The sequence below is a fragment of the Sinocyclocheilus grahami genome, unplaced genomic scaffold (genome assembly GCF_001515645.1).
Source record: "Sinocyclocheilus grahami isolate Dianchi unplaced genomic scaffold, SAMN03320097.WGS_v1.1 scaffold236.1, whole genome shotgun sequence".
Taxonomy (NCBI): Eukaryota; Metazoa; Chordata; class Actinopteri; order Cypriniformes; family Cyprinidae; genus Sinocyclocheilus; species Sinocyclocheilus grahami.
Window position 1 is genome coordinate 922,947 of NW_015505415.1, and position 19,568 is coordinate 942,514.

A 19,568-nucleotide genomic window follows, 5' to 3' on the forward strand; every position below is an offset into this window, starting at 1 on the left:
TGGATCTTACAGCTAATTTAAAGACTGATAAGAAAAAAGGACCTTCACAGCTTAATTTAATGCATTTCACCCCCACAGAAAACATGAAAGAGGTGATGTTAGTTATTGCAAATTAGTATCAAAAAATATTTTCTGCTTCAGTATTTTTGTCTTGTTTTCCAGCACAAGTAAATTAAGATACATTTACTGGAGTATCAAAAATGTATCAAAATGAACTGAGTTTACGCTTAAAACAAGAACAAACATCTGGCAATGGAGTCAACATGCAAAAAACAAATTCAAAGGGAAAACTAGTTTATTTTTCTGACACAACTAGCACATTTTTTCTTGTTTTCAGCCTAAAAACAATTCATTTTTATGCATTTTCAGAAGACTTCTTATGTCTCCATTAAATGTGTCTTTATTTGAATGTTTAGGTATTTGTACTGAAAAACAAGACTGTGAAAGAAACATTTTTTTTTTTTTGCAATGAATCATCCAGTCATTTTTCTGAGCAAAGATCTCTCTCTGTTCTCAGTCTTAGATTTGGACGCTCTCTCAGCAATGGATCTGAACTTCTTCTACAGCGAGAACATCAGTATTAACCACAGCACGCTCTTCAACGACAGCAGAAACCTCACGCTCTTGCCATTCTACCAGCATTCCCTCGCCGTGGCCTCCGTCATTATCCTGGCCTACGTGCTCATCTTCTCGCTGTGCATGCTGGGAAACATGCTGGTGTGCTTCATCGTGCTGAAAAACAGGCAGATGAGAACCGTCACCAACATCTTCATACTCAACCTGGCCATCAGCGACCTGCTGGTGGGCATCTTATGCCTTCCCATCACGCTGGTGGACAATCTGATCACAGGTAAATCTGCTTGAGATGCGTTAATGTTCACTGGAGAAGGTTTCACTCACCTGGAGAGAGTTTATCCGTTAGTATGTGCATGCATCTCCATGCTGCCATCTTCATGAGGACTCACACAGCCAATCAGCTGAGCCGTTAATGTCATGTGACTCATCACTCTATTACAAAACATAAGTCTGTCTCATGAGTCTTTATAAAGCTTACTGCATTACATTTGACATGCACATTTCTAAACGGTCTCCACGATCAAAACTTTGCTCTTGTTGAACACAATCTCCTCCATGCACTAGATAGTTTAGAGTTTAAAGCTCTTTTAGTGTAATTGTAGAAACGTCCAGCTTCAGCTGGAGCTTCACATGTCAAATCTTGACTGGTTTTATCAAGTAAAGATCAGAATAACTGCAGTAATATCTCCAGATGAACACTTACTGGACTGAAGCAGCTCAGCTTTACTTGATTCTCCATCAATCATGTTTTAGAGTCTCAAATCTGATCCTCAGGATCTTTTGAGGAGCGTTTGTTTCCAGAAGCTTTACTTTCACTGTTCCTCAGCGGAGGAATGATCTTCACAAGCCTCCAGAACATCTCACATCTGAGGAGGAGCCTTTATTTCTTCAGCTCTCCATCACTGCATTATATGTTTGGAGCATTTCACTCTCATCTCACTGAGACAGATTACTGGAGATATAGAGCGGCCACTGATATTTATAGCATTTTATGTCAGGATCTACTCTACTTTTATAAAGATCTCACTGATTTACATCACAAGCAGCAGAATCTGATCATATAAATATCAGCATTTGCAGCAAAGTTTGAGGCTCTGAATAAAACTGAGCTGTTTTTGCCTGCATATTCTCACTTTATCAGACTATACGAGCCAGAAAAGCCTGATGGAGCAATACGCAACAAAAAACACATATGCAAACTTTAAAAAAAACAATACCTTGTCTAAATGTCCAACATAGACTATTATTATAATCATGTCTAAATCAGGCTAAAGAGTTTAAAGGTTAAAGAGTTGTCAAATAATGCAAAATATATATATATATATATATATATATATATAAAATATCTACTATAATGAAAAAAATAAATGTTTGCTGTTTATTTGTTGGGAACCTGTTTGAAAACTACGATTGGTGGATCTCTCGACGTCAGTCATCACTATATAAAAATAATCTTATTTTGATGCATCTGCGTTCTAGAAATGCATTTCAGGATGAACTATTTTGTTCTAGTTTTCTCTGGTTATTGGGTCTTTGCTGTGGTTCTCAGTACATTTCAGTCGTTTATGGCAAAGTGCGGTGCTAAAGAAGAGCCCTAACAGTAGAGGCAGCAGCACTTCTGCAGGATTCATGCCTTTGTGTTTCCATGCATTCATTACTGTCAGAGTCTCTGCAGCCGTTCAGCAAATATAAACATGATTTACATCGTCAAGCGTTTGTTTGCATGCTGTCAGCATCACACACTGTTAACTCAGATTAAAGCCTCGTTTGCATGTGTAAAGCAACCACATGCCAGCTGATTCTGATGACTTGTAGGATGTTAAATACAGCTGTAGCTATTAATGAGCCATAGATCATTAAAACCTAATTAATTTAGATTAATCTGTTGAACATGTAGTGACATTCAACGCCATTGTTTCTGCTGTCAGCATTGCCAGACACACAAAGACATGCACGTCACGTCAAATATTTCATATAAATGTTCAATCATTTTGCATTCAAATTTAATTACGAGTGTAATCAGAATAGAGGATGGTTTTATATTAAATGCAGCAACAATTTAGTTTTTCTGGTGCTGCGGGATCTTAAGTGAGGCAAATTAATGTCAGTGCAAATGTTACATTTAAAAAAAATGTTAAACAAATTTTAATATTATTATTTAACAGCAACGTGTGTAATGCTTCAATGTGTAAAACCTTAAGTATTCATTTTTACAATAACATAAATTCAAGACTTATTCATTATATTTCAGTAATTATATTTGTTTAGAGACAAATCAATAATTATATCATAATTTTGAGTATATCTTAATTTCTACTTTTTATGTCATAATTTCTACTTTTCATCTTATAATTATGACTTAGTATGTCATAATTTCAAGTATTTTTTTATCATAATTATTACTTTTTGGCATACTTTTGACTTTTTAATCTCATAATTTCTACGTTTTAAACATAATTTTTACTTTTAATAATTGTGGTATTTTATGTACATTTTTGGGGATAATTTCAATGTATGTTCTTATTTCTACTTGTTATCTTATATTTATGACTTAGTATGCCATAAGTTTTTACTTTTTTTCTCATAATGACATTTTTCATTATTTTGACTTTTTAAACATTATTTCGTTTTTTTTATTCAATATGTTTTATGTCAATTCTGTTGATAATTTTGACTTTTTATGTTGTATTTTTTACTTTTTTAGTTTATAATTATGCATTTTTCTGTCATAATTGTGACCTAGTACATCATAATTGAGAGTTAGGGAAGTTACTGTTACCATGGAAACAAAAAAAATCACAAATAAAGTGAATCTCCAGCCTTTTATACGGTAGCATGTTTTTATCTGATCACACCGCTCACATTAGTATCATGGGAAGAGAGGTTTATTCACTATATACTGTAAATATATACAGCGCATGTGTCTTCCCCCCAGTTTTAAAGAACTCAGTTACTGTAAATCAGATGTTCTGAATTCATCTCACAGCAGGTGATTGGAGAACTGTGTTTTCTTCTCTGTCTCAGGCTGGCCGTTTGATGTGGTGACCTGTAAAATGAGTGGACTCGTCCAGGGAGCTTCAGTCTCGGCGTCGGTCTTCACGCTGGTGGCCATCGCGGTGGAAAGGTTAATAGCTCTCACCCTCCTGCACTTCACATGGATATAAACAAGCACCATCATTCAGACAGAACGACGCTGTCTGCACTCATACTGTACATGCAAACCCAGCTCTGCTCAATCATTCTGTGTGACTTCAGCCAAAAAAGGACCGTTCTGTCATCATTTACTCAAGCGTGCACCCTCATGTCCTCCTAAACCCGTATGACTCTCTCTCTCTCTCTTCTGTGGAGCACAAAAACACTCAGCTCTCATGTGACTTTAGAAGAATATGAATCACTGCTATAAAACTTCTGCTTGGACACTGACAATCAATCAATCAATCAATCAATCAATCAATCAATCAATCAATCAATCAATCAATCAATCAATCAATCAATCAATCAATCAATCAATCAATCAATCAAACTGTCATCACTTTGATGTCATAATTTCTCATTTTGATCTTATGACTTTTTATGTCATAATTATGAATTAGTACATCATCCTTTCAAACTTTTTTTCTCATAATTATGACTTTTTGTCATAATTTTGAATTTGTAATCTTATCATTCAAATTGTTTTTTTTTGCATAATTTAGATTTTATCATCCCACAATATAGAAATATTTTATGTCGATTTTTTTGATAATTTCTACTTTTTATCTCACAATTATGACCTTTTAAGTCATATTTATGACTTATTCCCCATAATTATGACTTTTGGTCATAATTTAGACTTTTTAATCTCTTATTTTCATTTTTTCAGTCCCATAATTTTGACTTTTTATTTAATAATTGTGATATTTGATGTAAATTTAACATAGTATGACATAGTATGTCAAAATTTCTATTTTTTCATCATAACTATGGCTTTGTCATAATTCTTACTGTTCAATTACATAATGACTTCTTAAATTTAGAATTTTGACTTTTTATTTAATAATTGTGATATTTAGTCGATTTTTTTCCCGATAATTTTGTCTTTTTATATCATAATTTCTACTTTTATCTTATAATTATGACATGAAAAAAAATCTCATAATTTTCAATCTAATCATTTAGATTTTTTTTTACATATAATTTTTATTTAATAATTTTGATAATTTAATATTTTGTCATAATTTTGATTATTCTAATCTCATAATTATTCACTTTTAATCTCCTAAATGCGATTTACCAGAGCATGTTTTTTAAAAATGTATTTATTTCATCCAGGCAAAAGCTCTGATTGACTTCAGAAGAATAAGAACGGTCTGTGGTTACAATGTGCTTGTGTTGTTTGGAAAAGAACAACAGATGAACATGAAAAATCCCTTTGTGTTCCTCAAAAGAAAGTAAGTTGAAACAGATCTTAAAAGCTCCGTTAAGCAGAAGATGACAGCGGGTGTCAAAGAAACTGGCCCGATCACACACACACAAAGCGTTTGACAGATACTCTGCATGTTACGTCACATTCTTTTGTTTTGAACAAAGCAGTAATTTGGAGCCTGGAGCTGCGTCTCGTCCTCAGACGTCTGTGAGTCGCCCACAGTCTGTACAAGTTGTTCAATCCGACCGCTGGCTCTCCTCGACCCGCACGAGTCTGTGTGCATTCAGCTTTTGTAATCAATCTATCAGCTTGATTCTTAGGCCATGCAGTAGGTTGCAATCATTTATCGAGTTTAAGGAAGAAGTCCAATCTCTGAGGTGCTTTAATAGCAGGTCAACTAGATCTGTTTTCAGCCTCTAAACGGCACATAAAACAAACTGTGATTGGTCGCTGTATGTATGTGTGTGTATATATATATATATATATACAGTATATAGGCCTATATATATATATATATACAGTATATAGGCCTATATATATATATATATACAGTATATAGGCCTATATATATATATATATACAGTATATATATGTCAGACAGTCAGTCTCTGAGCAGGCAATTGTTAGACATTTCATAATTTGACAAAACATTTCAAGATTATGACATTAAAATTATGACATAATAACTCATAATTACTGACTGAAGATTTTTGACTTTTTATGTCATAAAGACTTTGTCATAATTATGACTTAGTATGTCATAATAACTATTTTTATCTCATAATTATGATTGTCACAACTTTAAATGTTTCCTCAATTATGACTGTCATATTGTTGACTGTGTATCTCGTAATTGGGACTCAGTATGTCATAATTATAAAAAAAAAATCTCAATTAGAAAAATTTATTTTCTCAATTAAGATTATGAGTGAGATTAAACTAATAATGACTTTTTAATCTCAGTTTAATTTTTTGTGATAATATTGACTTTTTGATCTCATAATTCCAAATTTAATTCAGAATTTACATTTTTTGTTTAATAATTATGACAATTGTTCATTTTTATCTCATAATTTTATTCACTTTTTATCTGATAATGCATCTCATAATTTCGACATTTTACCTCATAATTACACGTTTTTATGTCAATTTAGATTTTTTTAATAACTTTTTCTCATATTTTATGACAATTTCGATATTTTAATCTCATAAATTTGACTTTTTCTTTTATAACCAAGACATTTTATGTCATAATTTCAGTTTGTCATAATTGTGATTTAATTTAAATGGATTAATCTCAGATTTTTTGTCCATAATGTTCAACTTTTTAAATCTCATAATTTTGACTTAATTATAATTATGAAATCATTTTTTTAATTTTTATTTCATAATTTTGACTTTTATGTAACGATTTCAACTTTTTATCTGATAATTTTGACTTCGTTTTTCATAATTTTAACTTTTTATCTCATAATTATGACTCGATTTTGTTGTCATAATTTGGATTTTTTTATTTCATAATCTCATTTTTGTGGTTATAATTTAGATTTTTTTTTTAAACTCATAATTTAGTTTTATTTATTTTAGGATTTTCATTTTGAGTTTTTTTTCATAATTACGTCAAAATTTAATTTTTATTTTATAATTTTGACTTTTTAATCTCAATTTAATTTTGTAATAAATTTGTCATTTTAAATCTCATAATTTAATTTTTTTGTTATCATTTTGACTTTAATCTCATAATATTAGCTACACGGTTTGGGGGAAAAAAACAAAAACAAATGGCAAAGTTTCTGATAAAAATTAGGATTGTGAATTCAAATGTGTTTTTTTAATAATTTTTTTTTAAAGCTACAGGTTGGTTGTGCTTGGCTGCACAATTTGACCCAAATCTTAATATAATAATGCTAATATAATATTATTATCATTATGTTTTTTACTTAATAAAACATTAAAATAACAATTAATATAATTGTAATATTTAACTGAAATATAAAAAGTTCTAGTATTTAAGAAAAACATAATAATAATAATAATAATTACTATTATTATTATTATTAAGACAAGAAATATTACTATTGTAATATTTCACTATTGTAATATTTTACTACAATGAAATATAAACAAATACTATTGTAACATTTTACTGAAAAATAAAGATCTACTATTTTTAAAAAAATCATTTTATTATTATTATTACTATTATTATTAAAATAAGAAATATTACTATTGTAATATTTCACTGTGAAAAAAATCTATTATTTATGAAAATAATAATAATAATGCATAATAAATATTATTACTGTTATTAACAATATTTATGATGATAATAATAACTATTATTATTATTATTAATAAGGTAAGACATATTACTATTGTAATATTTCACTATTAATGTAATATTTTACTATAGTGGAATATTACAATATAACTATAATATTGTAATTTTCCACTGTAAAATAAAGAAATAGTATTTAAGAAATATATAATAGTAACATCAATAAAAATTGAAATATTACTATTGAGGTAAGAAATATTAATATGTTCCTTCAATACTAGACCTTTTTATTTTACACTGAAATATTACAGTAGTAATACTTTACTGCAGGGAAATATTACAATATTACAACTGAGCTTAAGACAGCGGAAAATAATAATATAGTCAAATAAAATTATTGTCTTAAGCTCTTCATTTTCAAAAGTTAAACATTAAATTACAGCCTTGATAATTGCACTAAGCCATAATCATGATTTCTTTTTAATTAATCATGCAGCATTTAACTGAGAATCAGCTCATATTAAAGGAATAGTTCACCCCGAATTCATATTCACCCTGTTCATGAATCATGCATGAATCATATGAGCTACTGTCATGATACTTTTATTTACTGCACTGAAAACAGAAGCTCTCTTCTTCTGCTGCAGAAATATAAAGCACACGCACACTAAACGCGTTCATTAAGTGCGAGAAAAACACTCACTGTTTTAAATGATTCATGGACTGATATGTGTGTGTATTTGGAGGTTGTTGTTTGCAGTGTTCTTCTGTTTGATATGCAGATGCATGTAAAATACTATTCATGCTGTGAAGTGTCCGTTTGCTCCTTCAGAAAACACTGACAGCTAATTAGAGAAATTAAGATGTAAACATTCAAATACCTGTGAAAATGCCTTTTTATAAGTGATGTTTCTTGAAAAAGCTGACAGTCCACAAGCGACACATATGAATATTTAAAGTTAAATTTTACATTTTTAAAAACTCTAATCAACTTTAATGAATCTTTAACTCAAAGTTATATTTATATGGGAGACCGGGGCAAGTTGTCACACTATTTGCTTGAATGAAGGCACTTCTGTATCGAAACAAACAAAAACTACTGCAAAATTTCAACATCACTGCCTGCAAAAAAATATACAACCCGTTGTGGGGCATGTTGTCACACTGTATGGGGTAAGCTGTCACAATGCAAACCTGCCATTAAACAGGTTTTGTAGTATAATTTAGACAGTACAACAATAACTCAATTCTTGAAACAGTAAAAATGGAAAAGATAAATACAAAGAGCTCAAACCATTAATTTTGGCTCACAGAAATGACAGAAAACAAGCCAGTTACTAAAATGACAACAGTTCAACGTGTGTGACAACTTCCCCCGATCTGACACTTGCATTTTTATAGATGTTTGAAATAAACACAGAAAACCACTGACGGAGAAAACCAGCATTGTGCAAAACATCTGCAATATTTACCTTGTGACAACTAGCCCCGGTCTGTTTTATAAGTGACTGGTTGTGTGAGTAAGTGTGATAGTGTCACAGTCACTTTTGTTCTTTATGTTGGTACTTTAATCCACTTGAGTGAACTCAAGCATGAAATAACATCTCTGACCTCTATGAGCAGCAGCGTATCCATCCGTTTGATTGACAGCTGAAGATCTGCTCACTGGTGGACCCGCAGGAGACAGCCATCCAATCACAGTTACTCTGTATGTTGGCAAAAAACAAACATTCATTATGATTTATGTCATCAGAATACATAACTCCTGAATGGTTCTCAATGGATAAAGATGCTTTTAGAAGCCAAATGGTGTAATTACCAATACTAACCAGCCAAACCTTGACCCGCTCCAGGGCATGTTATAAATCTAAACCATTAAAAACAGCTCAACTAATCTACAATCCAACTGTTAAAGTCAAGAAATCCAAACTGTCCTGAGACATTGCTGGTCTTACTGTGAATGTAATCTTATAAGTGCTCGTTTTTATTTCATAAACTTTCCTCAAAATATAAATGCTTCTGAAATGACTTTTCTTGTCGACTGTTGGTTAATATTAACCAGTAGCCAAATATCTAGTTCTAGGCTGCTGTTGTAGGTGATGCCGTCTTTCTGAAATCTATTATCAGTACTTTAATGCTGGTCAACATTAATATAATAGAGGTTACAGCAATGAAATCAACTAATAATAGACAACAACAACAACAATAATGGTGGTGATAATAATAATAATAATGATGATAATAATCAGAATCAGAATGAGCTTTATTGCCAGGTATGTTTACACATAGGAGGAATTTGTTTTCGTGACAGAAGCTTCCAAAGTGTAACAGAATGACAGTGACAGAACAAAAAACACAGATAATAAAAATAAAAATAGAACAAGTAAATAAGGAATAAAAATATATAAATTGACAATTGTGTGTGCAGGTATATTACAATAGACAGATGATGATGATGATGATAATGTTGATGATAATAACAATGATGACGATGATGATGATGATGAAAATAATAATGATGAGGATGATGACGATGATAATGATGATAATGATGATGATGATGATGATGATGATAATAATAATGATGATGATGAGGATGATGAGGATGATAATGATGATAATAATAATAATGATGATGATGATAATAATAATAATAATGATGATGATGATAATAATAATAATGATGATGATAATAGAAGCAACGTCTCCATTGGGATTCGTGTAGATTCACTGGAGGGTGAATCTGAGCTCCACATCATCAAAACACCTCCTCAAAACAATTCACTGCAAGCTCACTTTCAGATCTGAAATGAAACACATACTTGTGCCGTCACACTGATCCACCAGGAGAAAATCAAGTCTATGTAGAGATCTATTTGAAGATACCAAACTCTCTATCAGAGCATATGACTGTGATGCTGTGAGAGGTCACACTAATCCTGACTAGTACAAATAAAGAAATAAATGTGTATGTATATGTTTAAAGATTAAAATAGGGGGGAAACATGCACATGTGAAGAGAACATGGTAAAACTTTGGTACCAAAGAGTTATGATTGTCCCGTCATAGCAGATGAGATATTCAACTCTGTACTGTTTTGAATTGCACTCAGTGGGACTTCATTAAAACCTGTCGACGCCACTGTGTGTGTAGGAATATTCTGGAAGAGTTCAGAGAAAACTGAGACTGTACATGCACCACTTAACTGTTGACACTTCTTTTCTAGCTTGTTCTTCTTCTTACACAAACCGTGACACTTCATTCAGACGCAGATCTGTCTCTGTTCCATGGCATACTAATGATGAGGATCTTCCCCAGCCTTATTTATAGTCTGTGTTACTGTCTTGTCACCAGGTTAAAATTTAGCTTCCATAAGCATCTTATCAGACAGAGCTGGTGAAATCGCTGCAGCAGGAGGGTAATCTGGGCTGTAATTGGCTTTGCACTAAACTCCCGTCTCTCCAACCTGCTGCTGTGGGTGAGTGTATGTTTGGATCACCTCTCACACACTGACATTTACACACGCTGATGTGCTAACCGAGAGATCAGCACATCCACCTGCCCTCAGGATACGGCACTGCGGCAGAGACACTGAAAACAAGCAGCACATGTGAAGTTCAGAAGGTTGAGATCCGCTGTGTTTTACGCAGAATGAATCAAACGCAGGGGAAATTGAGATCTCAGCTCCTGGTGTTCAGCAGCTATGAGAGGAAGTGCTCTGGGAGTGCTGCTGCTTTTGCTTTTAGACACCTACACTCGATGAGAAGCTCTGCTGCTGCAGACGAAGTCAATTACAGGAGTGACCTTAATCGCTAGTGTGCACAGGGTTGAGATCCGCTGTGTTTTACGCAGAATGAATCAAACGCAGGGGAAATTGAGATCTCAGCTCCTGGTGTTTAGCAGCTATGAGAGGAAGTGCTCTGGGAGTGCTGCTGCTTTTGCTTTTAGACACCTACACTCGATGAGAAGCTCTGCTGCTGCAGACGAAGTCAATTACAGGAGTGACCTTAATCGCTAGTGTGCACACTTTAAAACAGCCTGAAAATGTGCTTAACAGACGGACAGACAGACAGACAGACAGACAGACAGACAGACAGACAGACAGATAGATAGATAGATAGATAGATAGATAGATAGATAGATAGATAGATAGATAGATAGATAGATAGATAGATAGATAGATAGATTATAAACAATAGATTGACGGATATTATAAACAAGGCGCAATAAATAATATGTTATGTAATAACAGTCTGGTGAACTCTGACAGATTTGCTCTCTCTCTCTCTCTGTCTCTCTGTCTCTCTCTCTCTCTCTCTCTCAGGATCAGGTCTGATTATTAGATTAGCAGCGTCTCAGTAGCCATCAGTAAGTGCAGTCAGAGCTGGAAGAACAGGCAGCATGAGCTTCAGCGTGGAGGAGAGAGGCAGAGACAACACGGCCGACTACAGGCTTTACTTCAGTAAGTGTCACAGCACATCCATTCATCCTCAGCACTGCACTCAGACTCTGATCAACCGATTCCAGCTGCAGCACATCTTCATGACCAAATCAAATGTGTCTTAAAGTAGTCGATCAAATACTAAACTCTCGATTTTCACTCACAGTCTCACAATGAAGTGAACATAGGCTGATTTTAAATAATTTCTCTACTTGAGTGGATGCTCATGATCTTTCTTCTTGAACATCTTGTAAACATGGTTTTAATTAACATTAAATTTGTCAGGTTTATCCATCACCTCGTTAGTTGCTTAATTAACTTTAAGCTGCATGTAACTGTCTCTGAGAAATGAACACTGACACTAAAACTCATCAAGACATAATTAGTAAAGCTGAATAAATGCTCTGAATATATTCCTTCTTAAATTACACAATCATATTCATTTTATATTGGATGCTGCATAACAATTCTTAACTATATAATTAGGTATATTTAATACACACTTTAAATATAAAGTGTGTCTTATACATACACACACACACACAAGATTAACAGTTGAGCATCTGCTGGTGGCAGTAAAAGGAAGAAGTAACTACTGTTGCTATGTGACCAATCATCATCTGAAAATCTGCTTTCTGTTGAATCCATAAGTGTTCTGCATACTGAATTCTGTCTTTGGTTCAAACATCACAATAATTCCCCCTGCTCTCACTGTCAGACATCAGAAAGTGCTGAAAATCTCTTTAATCTCTGAGTGTTTTAGATCCTTTGTGACGCTCTTTTATCTCTTCTCACAGAAAACACAGAGGGAAAATACATATCTCCGTTTCATGACATTCCCATCTATGCCGACGAGGCCGAGGTATGGAATATCTGAATCCTGATTCACGCCTTTATTTCCTCAGATCTCTGAACTGGGTTTGAATGAGGAACAGAAGCTGTTCTGTGAAACACACAGATTGATTCACTCATCAATCATCACGTGAAATATTGTAAACAACTCAGAAATTCAAACAGACATGCAGTAAATGAGAGCAGCTTAAACAACAAATTTAGGTTTTGTATTGAAAAATAAGGCCAATGATGAAATGGAAAGTGCAACTGTTAATTATAAGCATTACTGTGTGTGTGTGTGTGTATGTATGTGTGTGTGTGTGTGTGTGTGTGTGTGTGTGTGTGAGAGAGTGTGAGTGTGTGTGTGAGTGCGTGTGTGTGTGAGAGAGTGTGAGTGGGTGTGTGAGTGCGTGTGAGAATGTGTGTGTGTGCATGCATGTGTGTGAGAGAGTGTGAGTGTGTGTGTGTGTGTGTGTGTGTGAGAGTGTGAGTGTGTGTGTGTGTGTGTGTGTGTGTGTGCGTGTGTGTGTGTGAGAGAGTGTGAGTGTGAGAGAGTGTGAGTGTGTGTGTGAGTGCGTGTGAATTAAATCGAATTAGACGCATTCTCTCCTGATAACCCTCCTGGAGTTCATAATGACATTAATATGTCAGATGAATTATGGGAATAGATTCCTCTATTCGAGGTCACGGGGGGGTTGAATAATATTAACACAACACAGGGCATAATTATCATGCAGGAACATGAATTCAGACACTGCAGAGAGAAAGAAAATCAGGAAAACGTGTGACTTCCTTAATCGAGCAAACTGTAGAAACTCTCACACACATCTGCAAAACAATAAAGACCGTTTCAATGAAAATAAACATTCAAAACACATATGCATTCATGCCAAAATAATTCCAGATCATATTACACACCAAAACCAGAGGGGTAAAAAAAAATTAAATATTCTGCTTACATAAAACAAAGCCCATTTTAAGGACCATTTCTCTTAACAAAAAACAGAATTAGATATTATTTCATCCCCTGATTAAATAAATCGAGTGCAAAGTAGTTATGCATCATGATATAGTTTTTCACTGCCTTTAATTTATGCTAATTTACCTGCATGCATGCAGTCAGTTGCTCTAACATGCTCTATAAAGGACTTCATAGAATCTGACTGTAAAACAGAGTTGTGATCATCTGACCAAATCCGTTTTCTCCTTCAGAACATCTTCCATGCTGTCGTCGAGGTTCCTAGATGGACAAATGCAAAGATGGAGGTAAGAAATCTTCTTGAGGATATTCACATCGACACTCGCTCTCGATCTTCACGCACGCTCAAATAACCTGCCAATGATCTCACATGCACTAGAATGCATTAAAGAAAAGCATTAGGAGCTTCTTTAACCATTACGTCGTGTTCAATTCAATGCTTCTCTGATTATCCTTAACTTAATATAGGAATTCCAAGAATTATAGTAATAAGAATATTTTCATTTTTCAAGTATATATATACTTTATCAGAGCATTTTCATGTCACTAGGCCTTTTTACTCCATAAAACACATCATTCCTCGTTATTTCAAACTGAGGAAATTTAGAGTTTCTCTTTAAAATGTTTATGCATTTTGTCTCATGTGAGGTCTGTATTGTTTTTAAGCATCAAAACAATAAAAGTTTAATACAACTTTAAATTTAGTTTTTTTTCATACATTAGAATTTGTTTAATTTAATTGATTTTTTTTCCTGAGCAAAACATAATGAATATGTTACATTATTTACAATGATTTCCAGAACAAACCCACTAAAACGTCATTCAGCGGATCAATATTTCATATACCAAAAAATCTCATCAGGCATATTTAGAACAGGAATCATTAGACGACATTGAAAGACTTTAAGCCCCCAAAATGTAATTAAACATCATCTTTTTTTCTTTTTTTTGACACGATCCTTTAAACCACTAGGTTTTAGCTATTTGTTAATTTAATCATTTAAAATATAATAAAATTTATGATCACTTACTCTTTTATATATTTTAAGTAGAGATCAGAATAAGTATGTTGTTTCATTTTTACATAAATATATATACGCTGAATGACGATGGAACATTATTTCATTTAAATTTTGACATTTTAATTCCCAAACGTTCTTTACAGTAGACACTTTACATGCACTTAGTATGCCTTTTATTTATATTAAATGACTTATGTAAATTTAATTCTTGAGAGAAACCATCCACGACGGGAAAGCTCGAATCTACTGAAGCTCGAATGCAACTTCTCATCATCAGACACTTTTCAAAAGATCAAAAACATAACTGGATATGGATCAGGTTTTGATTGGAGAAAACTCTCAACATCATTTTTTAACTGATAACACATTCATATGAGATTTAAGAGTGATTTAGTCAATAAAAAAGTCTGTTCCTCGCATAAAGCATCATATAACATCAGAAAACTTGCAATATTATGCACCACATATGGCTTTCTTTCTCTGTTTTTTTGTTTGTTTGTTTGTTTTTAGTGGCCACAATATATTTTAAACAGATGCTAAATATATTTGGTTAACAGTGAAGTTCAATTAAATATATTTTTGAAATACAAAATATATTACTTTCAACCTACACATAGTGTACAAAAATATATTTAAAATGTATTTTAAGGGCAATAAAATGCACTTCCAAACTTACTGTAGCCTACATTTGGGTGAAATGTAAATTTGGATGAAATAGCATATAGATCAAAAAAAGATTTAGAAATGATTTAATAATATATTGTTAATATAATGTTTTAAAAATATAAAATAATGTATTTTCCTTGCTGATTTTTGGTCAGATGTGTACAAAATATTTTATTTTATTTATTTATATATTATTTTATTTTTAATATATATGGCAAATACTAAATTTTTCAAAATTAATATTTTTAAAATATATTTTCAAAAAATATATTAAAATTGCCAAAATATATAGGTATAAGTGGACAAACATATTTGAGCAAATATATATTTTTTTCTCATTTATTGCATATTTTGGAATATATGAAAAAAAAATATTATATATATATTTTTTTGCTGTGTGGGACGAGTCATATTATGCTGCTTTTTGGAGTTGACGCCTTTAATTTCTGAGCTGTGTTTACATTCTGTTTCACATTTTATGGAAGACAGAAAGTCAAAGAAACAAGTGTGAGCAAATGAACACATTCTGAAATATCGCCCTCGTTTCTCCAGATCGCGACTAAAGATCCTCTCAATCCACTGAAGCAGGATTTGAAGAAAGGGAACCTGCGTTACGTCAGCAATGTCTTTCCTCACAAGGGCTACATCTGGAACTATGGAGCCATTCCTCAGGTTTGTGTCACAAGGGCTCTTTCAGACGCTTAGATGTTTAAGCATGCAGAATTAAAGTGTGGAAACCTCCAGGGAAAAGCCAGCGTGATGCATGAGTGAGCTCAACGAGGGAGATTTCATGCACGTTTAGATGCCATCCCCAGCAATATCATCATCATGTGAATGAATGGACAGATGATTTTCCGTCTCTTGCAGACGTGGGAGGATCCAGGCCACCGAGACGGAGACACGGGCTGCTGCGGTGATAACGATCCCATCGACGTCTGTGACATCGGGAGTAAGGTGACGATCAGGGTCAGAAATGCATCCAGCCCTCCGAGCTGATTTTCACTGACTGTATCAGTGCTACAGGATACTTCAGCATCTCACTCATGCTTTACTGTTTGTACACAGTCTGTATTTATTGTCCTTCATGTTTATTTACTCAAAACTGACTTTGACATTATTTAAAGCAGGATGCACCAACTCTTGCTCTTCATTTTAATCTAACATTTCTCTGGATCTCATCTGAATTTGAAATAAATACAATTAATTTGTATAAATATTATGATACATTTAAATAAATGAATAAAATGTATTATTAAAAATATTAGTATTCATTTAAATAAATAAATGAATGAATGAATACAATTTATTATTATAAATATGATACATTTAAATAAATAAATGAATACAATTTATTATTATAAATATTATTATATATTTAAATAAATTAATAAACTGTATTATTATAAATATTATTATATATTTAAATAAATAAATGAATGAATAAATACAATTTATTATTATAAATATTATTATATATTTAAATCAATAAATAAAATGTATTATTATAAATATTATTATATATTTAAATAAATAAATGAATGAATAAATACAATTTATTATTATAAATATTATTATATATTTAAATCAATAAATAAATGGTCCAGAAACCTGTATTTTATGTATTTGATGTCATATTTTTCTGTCCAAACCCATCCAAAAATAAATAAAAGTTATGGAAATTAGAGTAATAAATATAAAAAACTTCACAGTCAAAGAAAAGTCATGAACATTTCTATAATGAATATACATTTTCCATTATTATTGGTCTGTTTACTATCATATTATTATTACATATTATATATTATAGGTGTCTTTACATATACAAAGAATATATATAATTTTTGTCATATTTTTCTCTTTAAACTCATGCACAAATATATATATAAACCCGAGGGGTTCCTCTGATCTGTAAGCGTGTTGAGCGTGTTCTTCACGTGTGTTTGCATCAGGTCTGCTCTCGAGGAGAAGTCATCCGTGTGAAGGTGTTGGGGACTCTGGCTCTGATCGACGAAGGAGAGACCGACTGGAAAGTGATCGTGATAAACGTGGAGGACCCCGAGGCTGAAGACTTCAACGGTCTGAGAGCTTTAGCTTCAGCGCTCGTGATGAGCACGAGGGTCAATCTCAGCGTCTTCTGTCTCTCGCAGATATCGAGGACGTCCGCAGACTGAAGCCCGGATTCCTGCAGGCCACACTCGACTGGTTCCGGATGTATAAAGTGCCAGACGGGAAGCCGGAAAACCAGTTTGCCTTCGATGGTGAATTTAAGAACAGGGTAAATAGAGCCGACGCTTAAATGAAAGCCAGGAGACGAGATTTGAGTAATGACTTCTGCCTGACGCTAGTAATGAAGATGTCTCGAAGGCAAGAGGATCCAAGCATGTCATTTTCAAAATAGCTTTTTCAAGAGGTGATCGTGTCAATGATTAAATTACTAGACATTCTCACAGATCTGAGATCAGGGGCCAGTTGCATAAACATAGACACTGTTAAGACTGCGTCTTACCAACTAGTTAGACCAACTAGCAGTTAGTCAAGGGGTATCAGTCTTACTTTTTGGACTCACATTAGACCAATCTACCTTTTTGTAACTGACTTTAAAAAGTTATGACCAGTCTTGAAGAAAATAAATTAGATGACTAACTTTTTAAGACTAGTCTAAGCAGTTTATGCAACCCGCCCCTGATCTCAAAACTGTTCCAAACTACGAGCTGCTAAACATTCAGAAGGTCGTATTTAAAACACCACGAAACACATCACTGAAGAAAAGACGCATTGCTGCTGTTTGTTTAGTCAGAACAGTTAGAAACCGCATTGCAATTCCCTGGCAACCACTGAGAACATGACATTCTCTTTAGAAAATGCAAAAATAGTTTTAAAATGCTGCTGTAAATTTATCTTTCTTATTTTTAAATGTTAAAAAACACATTTTGATAAAAATACTGTATCTATTTTTATTTTAAGATTTTTTTAAATTAACATAATATACCCTTTTTTAAAATATTTTAATGTTTTAAAATACTTTTAGTAAATATTCTAAATAATTTTTCTTTTAAATGTTACAAACATTGTAAACATACTATATTTTTTAAATTTTGTTTTAAAATTATTGTTTTTATTATATATAGAAATATAAATAAATAAATATATTTATACTTATATATATATATATATATATATATATACACATAAAAAATTGCATATATACTATATATTTTTTATTAAAATGATAATTTCAAGTAAATATAGCAAATTATCTTTCTTTTTAAATACTTAAAAAATTTGAAAATATACTACATATTTTCTTAAATGTTTTAAAATATAAATTTTTAGTAAATATACTAAATCATTTTTAGTTTTAAATGCTTTCAAAAAATTATATAAATCTACTATATTATATACTATATAAATATATCTTAAATATATTAAAATGTATTATTTGTAGTAGCCTATATATATTTTTAAATGTTTTAAAATTATTATTTTTAGTAAATAACTACATTTTTAAAAATGCTTTAAAAAATCATAAATAAACTTGATCTTATTTAAAGGTTTTAAAACATTTTTTGTAAATATACAAATTTTTTATTTTAAAATGCTTTACAAAATTTGAAAATATACAGAATGATTTCTTAAATGTTATAAAATGTTTGTTTTTTTTAGTAAAAATACTTAATATTTTGTATTTTTAAATGCTTTAAACATATTGTAAATATATTGCAAAATTTGTAATATACTATATATTTTCTTAAATGTTGGGAATTTTTTTTATACTAAATATACTACTTTTTTTTTTTTATAAATGCTTTAAAACAGAAAATATACATCCTTTTAATATGTATATATATATTTTTTTATTTTGTATTTTTTGGTAAATATACTAAAGCAATTTTTGAATGCATTAAAAAATTGCTAATATCCTGTATCTTTTTTAAAATGTTTTAAAATGTCTTCTCATTCGTGGTCTGCAGGACTTCGCCATTAAAACGGTTAAGGACACACATAGTTTCTGGAAAGCTCTGATCTCCAAGAAAACAGACGCCGGAGAACTCCGCTGGTAAGACGTCGCTCAGTCGCTCGGTCTGTGGTTCAGCTTCAGTTCAAACTCCTGATGATCCGCACAGAAGGCCTTAGATCAGTCACTTCTCAGAGTCTGTGATGTTGCTCTAAAACATGCACATGATCCAACAGAAAGACAGAAATCAGGGTTGCCAGATCTGTGTGACAAATCAAGCCTCGTGATATCATCCCAAATATCAAAACTCGAAATATGCCACTCCAATACCTAAAATACATATTTCACATCAGCATACACATTTACAAAAACTTGAAAATCTCTAAATAGTAGTAATATATATATATATATA

At 32.1% G+C, this 19,568-nt stretch overlaps 1 protein-coding gene across 2 annotated transcripts in view; it reads left to right on the forward strand.

Annotated features, from left to right (window-relative positions):
• The first annotated feature begins 11,613 nt into the window (after positions 1-11,613).
• Positions 11,614-19,568, forward strand: part of ppa1a (inorganic pyrophosphatase 1a) — a 12,036-nt gene continuing 4,081 nt past the window's right edge. The window contains exons 1-8 of one of the 2 annotated variants that reach the window (XM_016288919.1): positions 11,614-11,721; positions 12,498-12,562; positions 13,747-13,800; positions 15,754-15,873; positions 16,069-16,167; positions 17,151-17,277; positions 17,349-17,476; positions 19,173-19,258. In XM_016288919.1, coding sequence (XP_016144405.1) covers positions 11,661-11,721; positions 12,498-12,562; positions 13,747-13,800; positions 15,754-15,873; positions 16,069-16,167; positions 17,151-17,277; positions 17,349-17,476; positions 19,173-19,258 — 740 coding nt within the window. In that variant the 5' untranslated portion in view covers positions 11,614-11,660. The remainder of the gene's footprint in view (positions 11,722-12,497; positions 12,563-13,746; positions 13,801-15,753; positions 15,874-16,068; positions 16,168-17,150; positions 17,278-17,348; positions 17,477-19,172; positions 19,259-19,568) is intronic. The other variant, XM_016288920.1, reaches the window with a different exon arrangement.